The sequence below is a fragment of the Pseudopipra pipra genome, chromosome 20 (assembly GCF_036250125.1).
Source record: "Pseudopipra pipra isolate bDixPip1 chromosome 20, bDixPip1.hap1, whole genome shotgun sequence".
In the NCBI taxonomy this organism is placed as follows: Eukaryota; Metazoa; Chordata; class Aves; order Passeriformes; family Pipridae; genus Pseudopipra; species Pseudopipra pipra.
This window is the reverse complement of record NC_087568.1, coordinates 1396466-1411966: the sequence shown is the minus strand read 5'-3', so window position 1 is coordinate 1411966 and position 15501 is coordinate 1396466. Positions and strand designations below refer to the sequence as shown.

The 15501-nt window shown below is 46.5% G+C and overlaps 1 protein-coding gene across 6 annotated transcripts in view; it reads right to left on the bottom strand.

Moving 5' to 3' along the window:
* Positions 1 to 15501, bottom strand: part of DENND1A (DENN domain containing 1A) — a 152995-nt gene that overhangs the window by 68655 nt on the left and 68839 nt on the right. For all 6 annotated transcript variants that reach the window (XM_064676561.1, XM_064676563.1, XM_064676562.1 and 3 more), the window contains 4 exons: positions 14667 to 14720; positions 11080 to 11190; positions 5468 to 5568; positions 164 to 209 (listed from right to left, as the gene is read on the bottom strand). In XM_064676561.1, coding sequence (XP_064532631.1) covers positions 164 to 209; positions 5468 to 5568; positions 11080 to 11190; positions 14667 to 14720 — 312 coding nt within the window. The remainder of the gene's footprint in view (positions 1 to 163; positions 210 to 5467; positions 5569 to 11079; positions 11191 to 14666; positions 14721 to 15501) is intronic.

The following is a 15501-nucleotide window of genomic DNA, read 5'->3' as shown; positions in this document are numbered from 1 at the left end:
TCCTGCAGTTCACCAGCCCCACGTGGGCTCAACTCCCTCAGCACACCCAGATTAACAGCATCAGTTCATTTTTAAGCATATGAATGAATGTATCATTGCTCGTGGAATCTGGCTCTAAATCATTACACTACTCACAGTTTCAGAAACGGTGAGAGAGACTTACCTCCATCAGACTCAAGTGTATCCCAATGAGGTAGGGCATGGGGGCACTGCAGAGAAGAAAAAAACCAGCTTTACATTCCCACAACACTAGAATCACACGTCAGACTTACAAAACTAGCTACAGGAAAACACTGTGACACTGGACTAGATTTTGCTTAAAAATTGATATATACATAGATATATAAACAAACCATGTGTGAACAAAATGTTATTCCTGATTTGAAAGACTGTTTTTACAATGCAATATCCTCTCAGGCCTGTAAGACTTTAATTTTTCTTGACAGAAGAATTTTCAAGTGCCTAAGTTCAGGCAGGTACCTAAGGATAGCATCTAAACATACCTCTAATAGTGGAGTCTTTTGTTAGATAAAACAAAAAAAATGTATTATTGCAATTTTAAAAACATACCCAGAGTTTTCTAAGAGCATTCTTTCAAAAAATGCTGTTGCAGTGTCAAGTGGCTAATTTAGTGTATATGCATCACCTGGTACTACAAGTTTTGAGTTCTTTGAATGAGTCCAGGCACATTTTTAAGCAATTCACTTTTAAGTATAAACCTCGACACGTTTACATTTATAAAAGAAAACACAAAAATTGCTTCTGAAGATTCTGCTAAACTCCAGAGTTCCCAGGACACACACTGATAGCAACATCCCCCTCAGAACACAAAACCTGGATACCCCCAGAGGCTCTCAGGCCCCAGTTCATCCCCCAGCACAGGTGATGCCTTTGCTGGGGACCAGAATGGAAGGTTCCAGGCAGACTGGTGTGCTGCCCAGGGACTGGGGCTCTGGGTCCAGCTTCCAACACTGAGCCATCAGAGCCATCAGGGAGGTGCCAGAGCTGCTAATTGCAAATATGGCACATCCTGCCTGCGAAACAGAGCAACACAGACAGACACAACTTCTAAAATAGAGCCTCCCTTCGCTTTGGATGCAGCAGCTCAACGAGCTCATTTTCAATTTCAGATGAAAAAATGAGAGAAATGTCACTGTACTGCCTTGGATTAAAATATCTCCCATATTGCTGCTCTGAGCTGGTGCCTACTGCTCAGTAAGAGCAGTGCAGTGCTGAAAAAAACCCTGAGACACCAGAGCAGCAAAATTCCTGCTCCTCCTTTTCCTGGAAAATACCTTAAAAATATATATTTACTGATAAGCATATTAATATTTATGTTGTTTATTTACACACCCCCTCAAACAGCCATTCTGTTGGATGCTCCACTGAGGTGGAAGCAGCCTCTGCATTAGACATTCTATATGAGACCCCTTTTTTTTCCTGTTTGAAGACATTAAACCCACGTAACTTCCAGAGCCCCTTCCCAGTTCCCTGGGGAACACTGGAACACATCCCTGCAGGAACTGCACGAGAACCCCCTGCCCTGCAGCCCCTTGTGACAGAGCCCAGAGGGACTGGTACAGCACAGACTGACCCCCAACCTTCTGATTCCTTGGGAATTCCAGGGGTGAGAAGCACAGCACACCCCCAAGCCCTTGGACAGGAACTCCCACCACACACCAGGACACTGCCCCGGGACACAAGGAGTGCTCAGCTGAGCAGAGCTCTGCTGGTCACTCTGCACCTTTGGTTTGTGGCAAACACCAGCTCTTCATTTCCAGTGGCCACAGTCCAGGAGCGAGAAAATTCCCGGGAATTTTCTCCCCGGGGAACAAGGGCGGGTTTGGCTGCAGCGCGTCCCGTGGGCTCTGCTGCCGCGGCTCCTCCGCACCCACACCAACGTGCTTCCAATTAGGAACCTCCAGGAGCTCGGCAGCTCCCGGCCCCTGAGCGCAGAGTCGCAACCTCGGCAGGAAGTCTGAAGCCTGCACGTCTCAGCCAGTGGAGGCATGGCAGCTGGAATGGAAGGAAGCAGGGGGAGTGCAGGACTCCAGCAACCCGGCCGGGCAGTGACGTCTCCAGCGCAGAGTCTGTCACCCAGCACAGCAACATCTGAGCCCGGGCAAGGGCTCTAACTGCATCACACCCATTTGTGAATCCTCCAGTTTATCAACAAAAGGACAATAACAATGTCTAAACCTTAAAACCAGGCACCTCCAGTAGGATTTTAATGAATTACAGACAAGATCTGGCTCCAGATATATGGATCAGCTTTGGATGCAAATTGTGGAGTGACAGACATTACATGTAAAGGCAGCACAGCACATAAAACAATTACAGGGACTGCAAAAATAACCTCAATAAAATATAATCTGGTAAAGAGCATAAATATTTCCAATAAAATCTACCAGGGAGATTCTATTCTTCTGTCAACTCTCATCGATCTGACTGAAAAGGAAACACACCTGGAAGTAAATGTTGAAGGTTCATGTCAGGCTTCATAAGTTGCTTTTATCACCATTTCTCTTTGCCATGAGTTAATCATGTGCCATTATTTAAATACCCTGTCACCATCCTGTGCAGGGGAAGGTGGTGTGTGTCCCCCTTCCCCACTCAGGGCACACTCAAATAGTTCTTCCTCACTGAGATTCACGTCCCAAGACACGGAACACTCACGCAGCTTTTAATATTTTATCAGGTTAGATGGTACTTCCAAGACTTTCAAGGGAAGTTCAGCGAGACACATCCCTTGTACAAAGGGAGAAACACCCGGCACAAGCTTTAATCCTTCGGGGAGCCCCGGCAGATTAAAGGCTGCCCTTCGGGCCAGGCCTTCCCACTGCCCGACACTTCATCAGTCCTGGGCCTTCTTACAGCCCCAGCTCCTAATGACTGCGGGTTGTTTGCTGGCAGCCCACAGCCATTAAGTGCCAAAGGCAGAAGTATCAATTCCTGCCCCGTCTCTGCTGCTCAAACAAAGTGCTGCGAGAGCCCCTGCAACAAAGAGAGGGGTCGTTCCTGCTCCGAGCTGCTTCCCAAGGCAAGCAGCCTTATTTACAGTCACAGGAGCTACAGAGGTAAATATCCAATCAGTAAAGTGGCACTGCCCAAGCATGAATGTGGATTTTGGGGACATAATGGCTGTAGAGTGCCCATTTATTACAGTTACATTTTTACAATTTCTTTAATTCATTTCCTTAGGCAAACGAGAGACCTCTTAATTATGCTCCCAAGAGGTGGGAAACTGCTAATTGGAAGAGAAGCAGGTGAAACAGAGGGCCATTTCTTCTTAAGTGAAAAAGCCCAGCCTTACAAAATACTGCAATTCACCAAAAACAGTAACGTAAAAGCCCAGGGATCTCCAAAAGCTTCCTATTTACAGCTACACAGGGACTGCACCATTTTGCTTCCTTGTTCCAGGAAAATGGGTGAGATCACATTCACTAAGTCCATGTCTTGATATTCAAACACTGACCTAAGGGGTGGCTCTCTCCCACCAGTGGCACCTCCCTCTCCAGGGCAGTCTCCTGATTTCTCCTGAGATCCCTCACTGAAATGCGACAGAATTCAACCCCAAATTTATTGGGGTGACTGATACCAGTCAGAAACTTGACTGCATAAATTGGAATGATGCAGAGAACACACAGGCCCAGAGCAGGAGAGCAGCTCCCAGAGCCTTCAGGGAGTGCCCGGGTGTGCCAGGCAGTGGCAGTGCCACCCAGAGCCCTCCGGGCTGCAATCTGTGCATCCAGTGGCAGTGTCACCACCAGTTTCTAGTCTCCTCCCCCCAGAATCTTTCCCTGGGCTGAAAACATATCAAAGAATGGTGCCTAACTAAAAAATCAAATTAAGGACAGCACTCCTCCTCTTGCTTCCCCTCCCACCCCCTGTCCTCAGCTAATCTGCAGGGCAGGGATCAGAGGAGTGAAGTCACTCCAGAGCCATGGATGTGGTGCTGCACCCCCAGCACTGACTCAGCAGCCCCAGCACAGAGCAGGGGGATTTGGGAGCATTTGGGAGCATTTTGGAAACACAACCTTCTGGCATCTCCAGCTCTGAGGGTGGGCACATCAGGCAGCAGTGCAGGGGAACAGAAATATTAAGCTTAAGAAAATCCAATCAAGAGGGAAATGGGAAGCAAAAGGCAAATAATCACAGGTGGAATACACTTTTTTCCAAAAACGTTCAGAGATCACGAGTGACACAGTCTATCCACCCTTCTGCGAGTTTCAAAAGAGAAGATTCAAAAGCATCACAGCACAGTCAGTAAAAGGGCACAGCCAACTGATCAACATGATATTCTGTATTCATAAGAACTGAAGAATTCTCATTGCTTTAAATTTTGTTCCCACCCCGGCTCTCCAAAATTCTTACGTCATATTTGCAAAGGAAATAACCAGGCAACAATTAAAATTAAATTAAACTCTTCTATTTTGAAGTATCTCAGGTCATTTCCCTCAAGAGGCAGACACCAGTAAGCAGAAATATTGCCTTAAAGCAGAGAGCAGGGAGCTGATTGCTCAGTCCTCCCAGGCAAAAATGACATCTGCAAGTTCACATGGTTACAAAATAGATGGACTCTATTTTGAGAAATATATTTATGGCACATAAACTGTTGCTAAATTGACTTGTTCAAACAATGACAGAGTGTGCAGCCACCTCTCCAATTAAAGCTCCTTGCTGGGGAAGGCAATCAGTTGTATTTGTGAGCAGGCAATGACACCCTGCCCCACAGCCACAGAGCCTGGAACCTCCCTGCTCCCAGGGCCTGCTCCCAGGGCCTGCTCCCTCCTTCCCTGGCCATGAGAGAACCCATCCAGTGGGGCCCAGGGACTTGTGGCTTCCCCTCCTGGGGTCCAGTGCCCAGGGTTTGCTTTCTGCCCTCCCAGGGCTCTGGGCTCAGCCTCTCTCCCAGGTGGATGGGTAACCAGTCTCCCAAGCCAAAGCCTCTGAAGGAGGTTTAACTTCTTGAGGAAGCCTGAGGTAAGGTCACTCATTCCCCTCAACGAGGTAAATATCATGTTCTAAACACACACTCATAATGAAAGATCACCACAGGAAAACAGGGTTTTTTTTAAGAGGTTTTTTTTTAAATAGTTTTTTTCCCACCCCCAACAGAGGTTCAGGAAAGCAGGAAAATGAGAAAAATGTATCCTGTTGGAGTCTTAATTCACACTGGAATATTTAACATGGACATGCTGAAAACAGAGTTTAATGACACAATATCTGAGTTGCAGCATTCCACAGCAACCACTCCTCCTATCAGACTGTTTCAACACACTGACAGGCAGTCACTTCTTGCCATAAATATTTGTACTTACTGGGTTGGTGCCTCCTTAATACACTGTATTTTTAGAGTAACAGTTGCATCATAAGAGCCCTCAGGACAGCCCACAGAAAGGTGAGCACTGCTGTGAGTCCCAGGGGTACACACACATCTATAACACAGACACCAAGGTGGCCTTACCAGCAGTAGTCCAGCAGATGTGGGGGCAGAACAGGAATGTAAACGTGCTGCCAGAACATCGGGTAGAGCATGGCTGCAGAGCCATGGATGCAGGCAGTTAACTGAAAAACACACCAAAACTGCATCAGAAACAGGCCAAGGCCCAAGGCTCCCACAGCAAAGTTAGACACAAAGTAAAGAATCCATTCTGCTTTCATAGCAACATGTTTCATTGGAAAATACAGAGCTGCTGTTAAAAACAAGGGGCTCGGGGGTGAACACGAGGGGTTTGTGGTGGTTCCCATCCAACTGACTTTGTGAACAGCTGAGAACATGATTCACTCAACAAACAAAACCTGCAAAGAACACCCAGTGTTCTGTAAAGCAACAGAAACGTGGAAATGAAAACTCAAAGGGGACTGAAGGAATAGTAGAGGCAAATCCCCAATCCTGGAAATTACCATCCATTAGATAGCATAAAAATGCACTGAAATTATAACACAAACTGAAAAACACATATCACACCAAACTCAGTGATTAAATCTTGATTATTTAAAAGGGGTTTTTGTCTAATGGCTCTTCATCTAATCATTTGATCCATTGAATTTCTCAGTTATATTGTTAAAAACACACACAGAAGAGTTTTGATGTGGGCAAGTACTGAAAGAGCAAAGGCAAGTGCCAGTGAAGCCATGGGGAGAATCCTCACAGAGGAAATTACTGCTCTCAACCCTATTCCAAACGATAATTATTAATTTGGAAGAGAAGATAAGCAGGATATTTGTCACATTCACCAAGGATATTAAAATGAGAAGGTGGTAATGCTCAGTAAGGAAATTCAGCAAAAGCTGTGGAGAAAGTACTGTAAGGAGAGGATCTGAACAGCCACATCCAAGCCACGGGCTCAGAGGTGACAGCAGGCACAGCCCCCCTGCCCTGCTGGGCAGTGCAGTGTCCCTTCCCCTGCACTCCTGCCCAGGATGCCCTGAGAACCTGCTCACAGGCACTGAGGGCACAGAGCCCAAGGGACTGAGGCCCCCGTGGTGGCCTGAAGGTGTCTGAGAGGAAACCAAGCACAGACATGTCGTGGCATTACTCCAAATTCAGTTAGATGTGGAGTAACCCTTAAAAAAGAAGAGATGACCCTCATTACTATTAATTAAGAGAGAGCAGTGAATTACAGAGCTCTCAAAGGGAACCCCTGGCTGGGGAGGGAAAGGGTGGATGAGCCAGTCCAGGACCTTCAGGCTCCGTGTCACAACCAGGGACAGTTTGGGGTCTGTTCTCTGCCACAGCCCCTCTGTGCAGCCTCTGCCAGCCCCAGCTCCTGGCTGTCCCACTGAATGCAGCTCACTGGGCAGGAGGGTGGGAGACAGCCCTGTATTTTATGTGTTACCCTTATGCCTCTGAACAACACAGCCAGCTTTTTACCTTCCAGAGGATCAAACTCTCCTATGACACAAAAATTTCTTCAGTACTTGGAAGAATTCAACATTCTTCAATTTCATCTACATTTTCAAAGAGTTTTAAGATTTGAGCATGGATTTCTTCTGCAAAGATCATATTTACTCTTCCCCAGTAGCCTCTGTTTATGCATTCACTAGTTCTAGTCCTCACTGTGACAGGTTTCAAGTTTTTTCATAAAAATGTAGCTCAAAGAGCTGTAGTTTCTTCAAGGGAGAATGTTATCACACAAAGACAAATTTCTGAAAAGAAAGTGTCATAACAAAAGAGTCCACAAAGTTCCAAAGCATCCCAGTGCTGATAACAAGTTTCCAGAAGTGAGAATATGCAAGAATTTAAACTAGATTTGAACCACCATCCCAAGGAAACTGTGCCTTTGGGAGCAGACAGGGCACAGCAAGTACCTGTTGAGTCTCTCTCAAAACAAGCTCTTTATCTGCAGGTGAAGGTTATTTAGTGGTCCATATGGGATGCAAATATTAGGATGTTGGGACACTACATTTAGAAGCTACAAAATCTAGAGTTTATTCTGGATTTATGACTCATGAAACACTCAAGATTTATCCCTACCCCATTATATTTCAACTTATCTTTACATTATTCCTACTGGAGAAGATGCTCCTCTCACAGATTAGATGAAAGGCACTGACTAGTTCCACAATGTGCAGCAGGAAAAAGGGGGAATGCTTTCCCACTGCAGTTTTCCATCTGTATTCCTGAATCTTTCACCAGCCACAATGCTCAGCACTGCAGAGCCCTGAGCAGAGCCTGCACCCCCTCTGGAGATGTCCTCCCACCCTGGGACAGGGCAGGAATTCAGGTCACACCCAACCACTGTCCCCAGCTCTAGCCTGGGGAGGGCTCAGGATCTGCTGGACACCTCCCTGGTCAGGGACTGCCATCCAGGGAAGAGGGCCTTTCCAGGGAGCAGGGCCTTTCCAGGGAGCAGGGCCTTTCCAGGGAACAGGCCTTCCCAATGAGGCAGCCTGAGAAACACCCAACTGCCCCAGCTCTGGGAATGCAGCACTGGAATCACATTAGTTCCACTGCCCCGGCTCGGAGCAGCTGCTGCTGGAGGGGAAAGGGGATCTCTGTGCAAGGGAGACACCAGGCACTGGGCACTCCTTGCAGTTTGACATTTAATACTCTGAAAGTCTTATTTGAGCAAATGAAACCAATGGGATTTTGTCAGCCACTGATGCAGAACCACCACGGGCCATTCCCGGTGCCTGTCCCTGCTCCTGGCACACACACTGCCCGGGCTCCCAGGGCAGGATGTGCCTCCCAAGGGGCAACACAAACACTGAGCAAAGACCCACCTTCTGCATGGCTGGAAGAGCTGCTTCTTTGGCATTATTTGGGGCTAAGAACAAAGCAGAAATCTGAGCTACACAAGAGTCAAGCAGTAAGAGCAGGGCAGTCACAAAGGGGGCGTGTGAAGGTCCAGACCTACAGGGACAGGAACAGAGGTGGGGCACCAGAGCTGGGCAAGCTCTGAGCTCTGGGGCATCCCAGGGACATGTGGTGAATCACACCCACCACAGTGTTGTTCCATTTCCTTACCCTCAGAGCCCTGAGGCTCCTCAGACCCCCACCAGGGAGGAGGAGGATGTATCAGAGCTTCCTGTGATGTGGGAGAAGTGGCAGGGGAAGCTCAGCTCCCAGGAACAACAGAGCATCCAGGGAGTCTTTGCTTTGCACTGACACTGCAGAGATAACAGGGAATGGGGCAAAGAAATCCCCCTCAGGGTGATGGAGCCAGACAGGAACATCCCTGAAATGGCCAAGCCAAAGGCTTTCCAGAGCTTCCCTTCCTACAGTGGGACACAGCCTGCTGCTGCCTCCAGCCAGGGAACACCCCTGGGGGTGGCAGGGCTGCAGTTCTGATGGAAAAGGGAATTCGGGATGCAAGGAGAGCTCCAGCCTCATTTTGCAGCAGCATGCTCCCACCAGCAGGGGGGCTGCTGCCAAGCACTGGGGGTTCATGCATTTTGGTTCATATCTGGCCTTTCCTGAGCAGTTAGATCACAGAATATGTAAGGAAATGTAACAGCAATAATTGTTTTAACATTTGGAGAAATTATTTGCATTTCCTTTTGTAGGAAAACAGAATAAAATCCAAGAAAACACCAATAATTCTTCTATGGGTTCAGTACACATGATTTATAAAACAGCTAATAAACACAGCCTCATTCTAAATCTCATTCAACTTAAGCATGTAAGGATGTTGAAAATCAAAATCTGAATTTGAGATGATGTATTGTAGCTCAGAATGCACCCCCCCATAAAAGCCTTTCCACCCAGGATGGTTTAACTCTCCCTCTCTTACCTGACACCAAATTCAAGCCCTAAGCACAAAGTGTGTCTCCCAAAGTTAGAACAAATGAACTGCAAACAGGTCCCTTCCACTCCCTCGCTGGAGAAGGGAGAACTCCAGACAAAGGAGGCAGCCCCCCCAGCCCCACCCACCCTGCTGCACTCGGAGGATTCTGGGTTTGGTTCCTTTCCAGTTACAAGGTCTTGGCTTCCGCTGAGCACAGTTTGAAATAAAATAATGCAGCTTGTTCCTACTGCTGGAACCCGCCGAGCAGGGAATCGCTGGCTCCGGCCCAGCCTTCAAACCTGTCTTACACTGTCACTCCAGGCTTGGAGCACTGCAGATATAAAGTTGTAAGCTAAGAACACACAGTATGAACACCCCTCCCTCCCCAGAACCAGACACGCTTTTATCTTGGACAGAGGCAAAAGGAAGAGAAATAGCAGAAAGATGGGGAAAAAAAACCCAGCCCCACTTGTGAACTGGCTCATTAAGGAAGGCAAAGTGACAGGTAAGTAATTCCTCTTCCCAGGCTCTGTCACAAAGGGAGAGATTAAACCAACCAACCACACAACCTCTGAAATGCTTTGGGCAGCCCTTCTCTTCTTCCCTCCTCTCTGATCATTTGCTGTTCTTTTCATTCTGCAGGTTGCTGAAATAAACACCTCTCCTTCATTTTATTCCATTACCTGGACGGATTTTTCCTTATTTTAGCAGCGATGACACAGAACACTTGGCAGATATAGAAGTTAAGATTTTGCAAGTTTTTTACAGTTTTAAACTTCATAATACTTAAATGCTTTCAGTTAAATGTGGGGTTGATTGTAAACATTATTAATAACTATTAATAGGTCCCAGAGGTTATTCTAATTCTCCTCCTTTCACTTACCCTTCAAAATGACACTGCAGTAGTTATTCTGAGATTGGGTATGAGGCCTTACTCTCTCTCACTTCCCTGCCCTGTGCTGACAGACCACCCTGCGTGGGTTTATGGACACCACTTCAGCCTTCTCGAGCACTGACAATTCCAGGGAGCAGTTCTAATCTCAGACACAAAGCAGGTCATGGCCATACAGTCAGAGCCTGGTTAATGCCACACGAGATGGAAATGGCAGCTCTGTCTTAGGCAGGGCCACTCAAGTGCTCAGTCCACAGCACTAGAAAGCAAAATTAGTTAAACCATCCTCGTCACTCACAAAGGACAGCAATCAATAGCCTTTTACAGAGCAAACACAACGACCACGGAGCATTTGCTTTTATAAGGAAAATCACAATCTTATTGACTGCTAAACCTTGAAATGCAGAACACCAAACTTTGAACTGAGCAGGCCTGTGCTCGTTTTGATCTCCAGCCATTTTCAGAAGAGAGTACTCCAGAATATTCAGCAGCTTTCATCTCTCAGACACTTGATGGAGCCTAAGTAGCACTAAGACTAAACCTTATCAAACACAACTGCAAAACTGTGGATTGTCAATGTACTCCAGCCCACTCCCCTGCTCCCTCCGGAGAAGGTCACTGTGACATCCATTTGACAGTGTCATTTATCTATTTTTTTTTCCTGTCAAGTAAATTATGAAAAAAGGACTTCACTATGGCATAAGCCTTTGTAGATTCACGTACCAAACAACCCCAAAAATTCCTGTATCCAAAAGACTCTTTCTCATTTGGACATCAGAGGCCAAGAGAAGTGCTGTAAAATGCTCACAGACAGGCACAGAACTGAGCTGAGGCTGCATAAGTGAGATTGAAAGGGGGACCTGGAGATAATCAGATCATTTCCAATACATGACTGCAAAAAAAAAAAAATTAAAGCTCCTGTGACTAGAAGAAACTCTTGTGCATTTTACTCACAGTGCTGAGCTTGCTGCAGCAGATGAGGATGCGGCGCTCGTACAGCATGCTGGCGTAGAGGTGCAGCATGTTGTTCACATCCACTGCCACAAAGTACTCTGTCAGGTTCCTCTGGGAAGAGAGAACAGAAGTTTTGATTCACCATATCACAAAACCAAGTGTCCTTAGTAAAAATAACCCAAAAAACCAAAAGGCAAACGGATTTCACTCTTCCGTTGTGCCACAGTTTCACTCCTGCATTGTCACTCCATGCCCAGGCCATCCCCTCACCCTGTGCTCGTGCTGCAGGGCACAGCTCGTGGGGCAGGACTGAACACTGCACATGTCTCCTAACAAACAGCACAATGTGATCCTGAGATCTTCACTATCAAAACCAGAAAGCAACTGGATCCCAGCGTGTTCTGCTCGCCTAGAACGAGGGGCTCCACAGGGCAAGGTAAAGAAAAAAGGATTTGTGGGTGCAGAGGGTATTTTCACTTCTTAAAACACAGAAATTAAAGAAAAGGGGCATTGTGGAGGAAAAGGTAATACACCCAGAAATGCTGAATTAGGGAATTTGTTTCCAAATAGCTTCTTACAGACACGAAAGGGTTGCTATATGATAAAGACAGCCTTATACAAAAAGCACATGTGAGAGCAAAATTAGATTAGTCATGAATTCAAGTGCAATCTTAATCATCCTTAAATAAAAAAGTGCAGAAAAGCAAAAAGCAAATATGATTTAGAAACTTAAAGAAGCTCAACAAAGCCTATTAGCACTTTTGACAGATCCAAGATACTTGGCCTGAGAAGTCTGCCAAGATGCTTCATACTGTGCAAAAATATGTTCCCCAGCTTGCCATCCAAACACAAAGAACTGAAGGGAAATTAAGCATTATATTTGGGAGACTTTGGGACCAGGATGTAGGGAGATAAAAACTGGGTTCATTATGGTTGGCTTCAAATATGTACAATAAAACAACCACCCAGGTCTTTGTTGCAGCAAAGCTGGAGCCACAGACAGGTACAGTCAAAGGAGAAAAAAAAAAGCCAACAGGTTTTGCCAAAAACCTATTAAACTATCATGTACTTTTTCTGTATTTCTCATCCCATCTGTGCTGATTAACATGATATTTTTGTCTAAACATAAGCTGTCTTCTCTACGGCTCCTCTTCCCCCTCTCACCCAGCCTTCCCCGACGCCAAAACACGGCGCGTGACGACACAGCTCCCGCACACTGGGGGAATTAAAACCATTTTTAAGGAGCCCTGAACTTCTGCTGCCACCCAAATCAGGGGCACGGCAGAAGGAGCACACAGCCCCTGCATCCTGCCTGGGGAGGATCTGTGCTCCACAGGGATGTGTGTGTGAGGCACCAGCACCCACTGCGAGAGGAAAACAGCCGTGGGACTGGACTCGCGATTGTTCCTCCACCGAGGGCACTGCGGTGGAGTGACACACAAATGTACCTTCAGATGGGAAGATTTGTGAGGTTTGAGTCCTGTCTGCTCTCAGAGATTTGCCAAGGACACCTGGGAAGCATGTGGGCTGCATGGAAATGTATTGGTACTGAGGAGCTCACGTGTTCCCTGGGAGCCGTATTTATGAGAAAGCTGTCAGCTCTGAAGCTCAAATTGGGCCTTACACATGTATTTTGAAAGACATGTCTCCTAAGTGACAAAACCATGAATGAGTTAAATAAATACAAATGAAAGCGTTCCAATTTGCAGGATAATGGTTGGGTATTTTGTATCCTAGGACTTAAACCTTCCTTGGGGCAGGAAAAAGTGGGGTTTTCAGACCAGATACAGGAACAGGTATCCCCACTCCTCAAAATTTACCAAGAGTGCCACAAAACTCCCTCATGCTCCTTTGGAAGTTTGTTCCTAGATCAGTCATCCATTTGATCATTTGCTATCTAATATCAATAAATGCACACTGAGTTTTGAGATTAAAAATCACAGACTTCTCTTCCACCATCATCTACTGAGGAAAAGGGACTCAGTGATACAAAAATACCCCAGAGTATGATCACCAAGAAAATGTCATCATTTCAGCCTGTTAATTTACCTGATACTTCTGAAACACAACAGCTGCTCCCAGGAAACTCAGTCTTGCACTGCATTTCCTGCAGTGACCCCGATCCATTTCTGAAGCCACAATGCATTTACATGTCCCTCACATGAAACTCATTAAACACAGGGATCTGACACCAAGTCAGATAATTCCAAGAGCCTTGTTAACATTCCAAACAGAGCTCTGTGCAGCTCTCCATTCATCATCACATCCAACTTCAAAGTTTGGCACTACTAAAACTTTTGCTAAATATGGGGTTCAAAACGTAATCACTGATAAGAGATGTTGAATTTTGAATAAATCAAGTCCATTGATTAAAATACATGAAGACTTAGGCTCCTTTAATGTCCTTGTATTATCAGGTTTTAATTCCACATGAAAGCAGCATTAACACCCAGATAAAAACCTCCTAAGAAATTATACAATATTCATTAGGTAAATATAAACATGAGAAATGCCTGAGAAATAGCAGAGAGTCAACTGCAGCTTCAGTTAGACCAGTGCACTTGATTTGTAGGATTTTGCTTTCTTACAATGAGCCCTTTCTTACAATGCCCCTTCTGATCTGGGCAGGGGCACAGACACACGTGTTGGCTCACGGGTCTGTCACCCCAATGAAATGTCCCTCTCCTGTTCCCAGAGGGGCCCTGGCTGTCCCCAGACCCTGCCCAGCCCACCTTGGCAGGGACAGCAGGACACCTGACAGCACCAGGCACCTCCAAGGCCCATCAGTGACTCTGTGAATTAGGGCAGGATTTGATAGCTGGTTTAGATTCAGGAACTGATTCTTGAATTACACCAGTGTATTTGTATTGGTACAAAAATAAAGCACTTCAGAAGAAAGAGCTCATCTATTAAATTCACTACAGGATCCGTGTCAGTAGAAGAGTCTGCAACACAGAGAAGCCATCAGCAGTGTTTTGAAAGAGAAACAAACAGCCCCAAATGCTATCTGCTATACAAATCATCCCCAAATGAGATGAAATGTCTTGATGATGCCTTCCCTTTCTTTCATGCCTCAGCTGAGGTATTTGATGCTCAGACCGACCACACAATGCTCCAGGAAGAAAACTGGGATGTCAGGCACAGGAATTTGGCTGAGACACAGAGGGAGCACATTAAAGAGCACTGAGGAGAGGCAAATGTCAGCATTGTGTTCCCCCAGCCCTGGCTGGAAAGCCCAGCCCTGCTGGAACACCTCAGACTTCGTGAGGCTCCAACAGTCTCCAGAGCAGTGGCTCTGAGGAGATCAGATGTGTGTGACATTTTCAGAAGCCAAACAGGTTGTTTTCCCTGGTCATCCTTCCCGAGGGGTCCCAGTGCAGGATCAGCAGATCTGCTGTTTCTGCCCATTTCCACATGGCCATTAGTACTTTGTCCTTCATGCAATTCAGCTTTTAATCACACGTGGAGATTGCCAGCTCCTAAAGCTCAGTATTCCACAGGATACAATCCATGACTACCAAACTAACATGTTATCTATGTGACATTAAATAGAAGCAGTAAAGTGCAGGGTCCTCTCAAATACTCACATTTTCAGGTATACTGGGAAGCTCTCTGGTGTCAGGCACAGTAAAGTAAGAGTGCTACAAAAAGAGCAAATATTGATTATTGCAATTCAGTGCCTCACGATCAGTCCATAACCTGAAACAGCAAGTGGGTCCAACAGCCACACTGAACACAGACACTATAAACACCATTTCTGCTTCTGATGTGTCACTGGTTTGGTCTGGTTGCAAAGATGCAATGCAGGAACAGCACACAGAGCTGTGTCACATGGAGGAACCTCACCCTGACCCCGAAACAGGCTCAGAAACAGCCAAAATAAAATGCAGGAACACACCACAGCTCACAGTCCCTGGGCTGCCTTTTTATATCCTTTCTTGCTTCACTGCCCATGAAATATCTGAGACAAGGGGAGACCAGCAGCATTCCTTGGAACCACTGGTATGAAAAAACCGGAATATCCCAACTGATCCCAGCCTTGGGAGATGGCTCCTTGTCACTCATCCTCTGAACAGAAATGCTGCTCACACAGAGGGAGCCCTGAGGGGACAGGGACAGCCCAGGGCCAGCTGGGGACCAGCAGGGCCACACCACTGCTCCTGTCCAGGAGAGGGGAGCAGGGGCAGCTCCTGCTGCCAGGTAGTCCTGTGGGAGCAGGAGCAGAGGAGATGGGAGGGGGGGAGTGTCCCTGTGAACTCCCCACAGGCAGGGGCAGCAACAGGCTCTGCAGGATGTCACCGTGCCTGGGACACAGGGGTGTGCTGCAAAAAGGAGCCTGAAGACAAAAACCCCAAAAGACTAAGTGCAATCCCATCAACAAAATCCCAAATCTGTTCTGTTGGTGTGCTTTGCTTAATTTTC